At 69.8% G+C, this 6,004-nt stretch overlaps 1 protein-coding gene across 1 annotated transcript; it reads right to left on the bottom strand.

The window, feature by feature from the left end:
• Positions 1–611: 611 nt before the first annotated feature.
• PPP1R18 (protein phosphatase 1 regulatory subunit 18) lies at positions 612–4,861 on the bottom strand. The gene is made up of 4 exons (XM_040543124.1): positions 4,374–4,861; positions 3,319–4,247; positions 1,621–1,827; positions 612–949 (listed from the first exon to the last, which is right to left on the bottom strand). The coding sequence occupies exons 1-4, from the start codon at positions 4,549–4,551 to the stop codon at positions 887–889; spliced, it is 1,377 nt and encodes a 458-aa protein (XP_040399058.1). The 5' UTR covers positions 4,552–4,861; the 3' UTR covers positions 612–886.
• Between the last annotated feature and the right edge of the window lie 1,143 nt (positions 4,862–6,004).

The raw sequence follows: 6,004 nt of genomic DNA, 5'->3' as shown, positions 1-6,004 counted from the left end.
ACTCGTCACGGCCACCATCGTCTCCTTTTTATTGTCGTTTTTCAGGGTACAGGACCGCAGGCTGCGTTGCTATGGCGACAGGAGCAGGCCGCAGGCTCCGTTGCTATGGCGACAGGGCTAGGCCATGGCTTCGTGGCCATGGCGACAGGGCTAGGCCATGGCTTTGTTGCCATGGCGACAGGACTAGGCCGCAGGCTGCCACACTAGGCCGCAGGCTTCGTTTCCATGGCAACAGCACCAGGCCTCGGGCTTCATTTCCATAGCAACAGGACCAGGCCGCAGGCTTCGTTTCCATAGCAACGGTACCAGGCCCCAGGCTTCATTTCCACGGCAACAAGACCAGGCCCCAGGCTGCGGCCTACCCCCGCCGGCCATTTTGTGCCCCCTCACCCTCCTCTTCCTCGCCCCCCCCCCCATCATCCCCTCTCCCCCCTCCCCAAACCGCATCATGAAGCCCCCCCCAGCCCCCCCAATAAACCAGGAAGCCCCGCCTCCCTCCGTGGCCCCGCCTACAAAAAAAGGCCCCGCCCACAAGCCCCCCCCCCCCCCGGCCGCCATTACCCCCCCCCCCATTAATACTGCTTGGCTTTGGCCCCAGTTGGCCCAGTCACAAACTGGGCCACCTCCGGCTGACCCAATACTGACAAATCCGCCCCCCCCCCCCGGCCCCCCGGCTATAAAAAGCCCTTAATTAGGTTAAAAACCTCGTTAAGGAAAATCCCCCCCCTCCCCACCCCACCCCCCCCGATGCTGCTAATTAAAAAAAAAAGCTATAAAAAGAGGGGGGGGGAGGGGGGCTGCCAGCTCCCCCTCCCCCCCCCGCTAGCCACGTCTTGGGGTCGGGGTCCATGTGTCCTGCCCCGCTGTGGGGGGGGGTCCTGCCCCGTTAGGGGGGGTCCCACCGGCGAGACCCCCCCCCAGGGCTGGGGTTACCGCCGGCAGGACTCGTCTGTTGGGGAGGGGGGGGGGGGGGGAAATGGGGGTGAGCGCCTCAGAAACCCCCCAGGACCCCCCCTCAAATCCCTCCAGGGACACTGAGACCCCCCCCCCCAGGGCACCCCAATACTTCCCTGGGCCCCCCCAGCTCTCCCAGAGGACGCTGGGCCCCCCAAAATCCCTCAGAGCACCCCAGGACCCCCCCAAAAAAAGCCCCCAGGGGACCCTGATCCCCCGCAAGGGACCCTAAACCCCCCCTAGGGGTCCCTAAACCCCCCCCAAGGGACCCTAAACCCCCCCAGGGGTCCCTAAGACCCCCACAGGGACTCTAACCCCCCCCAGGGGACCCTAAACCCCCCAAAAACCCCTCAGGACCCCCTCAAAGAACCCTGAGACCCCCCCCAAACCCCCCTAGGGACCCCCAGCCCCCCCCAGCCCCCCCCCAAACCCCCCTAGGGACCCCCAGCCCCCGCAAAACCCCCCCCCAAACCCCCCTAGGGACCCCCCAGACCCCCCCAAGCCCCTTCCAAACCCCCCCAAAACCCCCCCTCAAGCCCCCCTAGGGACCCCCAGCCCCCCCCAGCCCCCCCCAAACCCCCCTAGGGACCCCCAGCCCCCCCAGCCCCCCCCCAAAACACCCCCTAGGGACCCCCAGCCCCCCCCCCCCCCCCAGCACCCACTCACCCACAAGCAGGGCGCGGGCCCGCAGCCCCCCCGGCAGCCCCCGTGCCAGGGGGGGGGTCGTCTTCGTCCTCCTCTTCCTCGGGGGGCCCGGGGGGGGGCCGGGGGGGGCGAGGGCTCCTCGGGGGGGCCCCAGGCCGCCAGCAGAGCCCCCTCGGAGGGGTAGCAGAAGGTGCGCTCCAGCTCCCGCTCGCTGAACCAGATTTTCAGCTGGGGGGGGGACACACGGGGGGGTTGGGGACGTTTTGGGGACGTTTTTGGGGCCATTTGGGGACGTCTGGGGGACGTTTTGGGATGTTGGGGGATTTTTGGGGACACCCAGAAGACCCCACGGGGATGGGGATGCCGTGGGACAGGGACGGGGGGGTCAGCACGGGGTTGGGGACGTTTTTGGGACGTTTTGGGGACGTTTTGGGGACGTTTTGGGGTTTTGGGGACACCCAGAAGACCCCACGGGGATGGGGATGCCGTGGGACAGGGACCCGGGGGGGTCAGCACGGGGCTGGGGACGTTTTGGGGACGTTTTGGGGGTTTTGGGGACACCCGGAAGACCCCACGGGGATGGGGACGCTCTGGGGACAGGGGGTGGCTTGGGGACATCGTGGGGACGTGGATGCCGTGGAGGTGGGGACACGGGGGGGGGTGGGGGCACCCTAAAAACGGGGTCACCGTAGGGATGGGGACACCGCGGGGACCCTATAGGGACAGGGGATGGCACGGGGACACCGTGGGGTTGGGGACACCGTGGGGACAGGGACACCGCGGGGACCAACAGTGACGTGTGTCCCCCCCCCCCGCCTCCCCCCCCCATAAGGATTCCCATGGCAATTAATCCCCCCCCCCCCCGGCTTAATCGCAATTAACGGGAGGCTATTAACGAGCGGGGGGTGGGGGTGGGGGGGTGGGGGGGGGTCACGCGGCCCTGTGGGGAGCGGGGGATGGGAAGAGGAAGGGGGAGGGGGGCAGGGGACCCCCGTGTCCCCGCCCTGCCGCCACCGCAACCGCTTCCTTCCCCCCCTGCCCCCCCATCCCCCCCCCCCCCCCGTGTGGGTTCCTGTTTTTGGGGTGCCCCAAAGGATTCTGGGTAATGGGGGGGGGGGGTGAGGGGGGGGCCAACCGCCAGCCCCCGCTGCCTCCCCCCCCCCCCCCAAAAAAAAAAATTGGGGGACCGGAGAGGGGGTACAGGGTGGCGAGGATGGGGACAGGGATGGGGACACGGGGGTGTCAGGGAGGGGACAGGGACAAGGGGGGGGGACGGGGGGGGACATGGGGGGGGGGGGTCCAGCAAGGGATGGGGACAAGGATGGGGACGGGGGGGGCAAAAGGGGACAAGGAGGGGGACAGGGATGGGGGAACCGGCAAGGGACGGGGATGGGGACAGCGGCCACCGAGGGGACGGGGACGAAGGGGACAAGGATGGGGACAGGAAGGTCCAGCAGGGGACAGGGACCAGGGACGGGGGGGGGGGGTCCAGGAGATGGGGGGGCTCGGGGACACGGGACGGGCTTGGGGACACGGGATGGGGACACGGGACGGGGACGGGGTTGGGGACACGGGGATGGGGACACGGAGGAGGACCTCAGGGGACATCGGGGGGGGCACAAAAGGCACCACGAGGGGACCCGGGATGGCTCGGGGGGACACGGGGGGACACGGGGCGGGGGACGCGGGGGGGACGTGGGGGGGACGCGGGGACCCTACCTTCTTGCGGTGGGGGTCGTTCTTGGCCAGGCAGGAGCGGGGCAGGGCCAGGTAGCCGCCGATGACCTGGATCTCCTCGGCCGTGGGGTACCGCTTCTTGGGGGGCCCCGGGGGGGCGGCGGGGGGCGCGGGAGGCGCGGCGGGAGCCGGGGACCCCCCCTCGGCGGTCCCCCCGCGCCGGGGCCGCACCGTGATGGTGTTGCCGCTGCGGCGTTGAAGGGCCGGGTGGGCCGGCGGCGGGGGGCCGGGCTCGCGGCGGGGAGCCCCTCGCATGGCCGCCGGCCCGCTGGGCCCCCCCGGCGTCGGGCCCTCCCCGGCGCCGCCCTCCGCACGCCCCTGCGCGGGCGTCACGGCCGCCGGGGGTGTCACCGATGGGGGTGAGGGCGTCATGGCCGCCGTCGAGGGCGTCATGGCCGCCGTAGGCCTCGCAGCCGTCGTTGAGGGCGTCATGGCCGCCGTCGAGGGCGTCATGGCCGCCGTAGGCCTCGCGGCCGTCGTTGAGGGTGTCGTGGATGTTGTTGAGGGCGTCATGGCCGTCGTTGAGGGCGTCGTGGCCGTTGAAGGTGTCATGGACGTTGAGGACGTCACGGTCATCGTTGAGGACGTCACGGCCACCGTCGAGGGCGTCATGGCCGCTGTAGGCCTCACGGCCGTTGTTGAGGCCGTCACGGCCGCCGTGGTGGCCCCCCCACCGCCCCTGCCCGTCCCCTGTCCCTCAGCTGTCCCCACACCCTCGTGGCCACCTGCCGCCCCCCCCCGGCCCTCGGCCACCTTCCAGGACCTCACCAGCCCCCTCACCGTCCCCTCGGCTGTCCCCAGCTCCTTGCTCGGGCCACCAGATGTCACCGGGCTGGTGGCCACCTCGGGGGGCTTGGGGACAGCCGCCTGATGGCCCTCGGCTGTCCCCTGTCCCTCGGCTGTCCCCAAGCCCTTGGTTGTCCCCAAACCCTTCGTTGTCCCCTGTCCCTCAGCCGTCCCCTGTCCCTCGGCTGTCCCCAAGCCCTTCGTTGTCCCCTGGCCCTCAACCGTCCCCAAGTCCTTGGTTGTCCCCAGACCCTTCGTTGTCCCCTGGCCCTCAGCTGTCCCCAAGCCGGTGGCCAACCCTTGGCCCTTGCCCACCCTACAGCCCTCGGATGTCCCCTGTCCCCCAACTGTCCCCTGTCCCTTCACCGAGCCCCACCCCCTGACTGTCCCCAAGCCCTTAAGTGTCCCCCGTGTCCCAGCTGTCCCCATCCCCTTGGTTGTCCCCTGTCCCTCCGCCGTCCCCACGCCGGTGGCCACCCCTTCCCCCTTGCCCGTCCCGAGGGTCTCCACCGTCCCCTGTCCCTCAACTGTCCCCAAGCCCTCGCTTGTCCCCAAACCTTCAACTGTCCCCAAACCCTCAACTGTCTCCCGTCCTTCAACTGTCCCCAACCCCTTTTTTGTCCCCAAACCTTCAACTGTCCCCTGTCCCTCAACTGTCCCCCGCGCCTCAGCTGTCCCCAAACCCTTTTTTGTCCCCAAACCCTCAATTGTCCCCAACCCCTCAACTGTCCCCAACCCCTCCCTGGTCCCCCCGCCCTCGTTGTCCCCCACCCCCCCTCCCACCCCTTGTCCCCCTCCGACCCACCGTCCCCCGGTCCCCTCTCCGTCCCCGTCCCCCCGCTCGGGGGGGCTCTCGGGGACCCCCTCGGTGCTGAGCGAGCGGCCGGGGGGCCGGGGGGCGAAGCGGCCGAGCAGGCGGCTGACGCGCCCCCCCGGGACCGCGGTGGCGGGGTTCTCCTCGCCGGCCCCGCAATTCTCCAAACCCTCGGCGCTCCGGCTCAGCCCCGGGGCCAACGCCGCCGCCGGGACCCCCCCCCCCGGTCCCTCGGGACCCCCCCGGGCCCCCCGTTTTGGCCCGGCGCCGTTCCAGCAGCTCCCGTTTCCAGGGGGGGAGCTGCGCCGCCCGCTCCCGCTGCTCCCGCTCCCGGCGCCGCGCCGCCTCCTCCTCGCGCCGCCGCCGCTCCAGGAGCTGCAGCTTCCAGCCCGGCACCGCCATCGCTGCGGGGTCACCGGGGGTTGGGGTGAAGGGTTTGGGGTCAACAGGGGTTGGGGGTGAAGGGTTTGGGGTCAACAGGGGTGGGGGGTGAAGGGTTTGGGGTCAACAGGGGTTGGGGGTGAAGGGTTTGGGGTCAACGGGGGTGGGGGATGAAGGGTTTGGGGTCAACGGGGGTTGGGGGTGAAGGGTTTGGGGTCAACGGGGGTGGGGGATGAAGGGTTTGGGGTCAACAGGGGTTGGGGGTGAAGGGTTTGGGGTCAACGGGGGTGGGGGTGAAGGGTTTGGGGTCAACGGGGGTTGGGGGTGAAGGGTTTGGGGTCAACGGGGGTGGGGGGTGAAGGGTTTGGGGTCAACGGGGGTGGGGGTGAAGGGTTTGGGGTCAACGGGGGTTGGGGGTGAAGGGTTTGGGGTCATCAAGGTTTGGGATGAAGGTGTTGGAGATTATGGGGATGAAGGTTTTGGGGCTACCAAGGCAGGGGATGAAGGGTTTGGGGTCAACAAGAGTGGGGGTGAAGGGTTTGGGGTCATCAAGGGTGGGGGTGAAGGGTTTGGGGTCATCAAGGGTGGGGGTGAAGGTTTTGGGGCTACCAAGGATGGTGGGACCACCAGGGATGGGGATGGTGGGGCCACCAAGGACTGGGATGGAGGTTTTGGGGTCACCAGGGA

This window comes from Cygnus olor, assembly GCF_009769625.2.
Source record: "Cygnus olor isolate bCygOlo1 chromosome 33 unlocalized genomic scaffold, bCygOlo1.pri.v2 SUPER_33A, whole genome shotgun sequence".
Classification (NCBI taxonomy): domain Eukaryota; kingdom Metazoa; phylum Chordata; class Aves; order Anseriformes; family Anatidae; genus Cygnus; species Cygnus olor.
The sequence above is the reverse complement of the archived record's forward strand: the minus strand, read 5'-3'. Positions and strand labels throughout refer to the sequence as shown.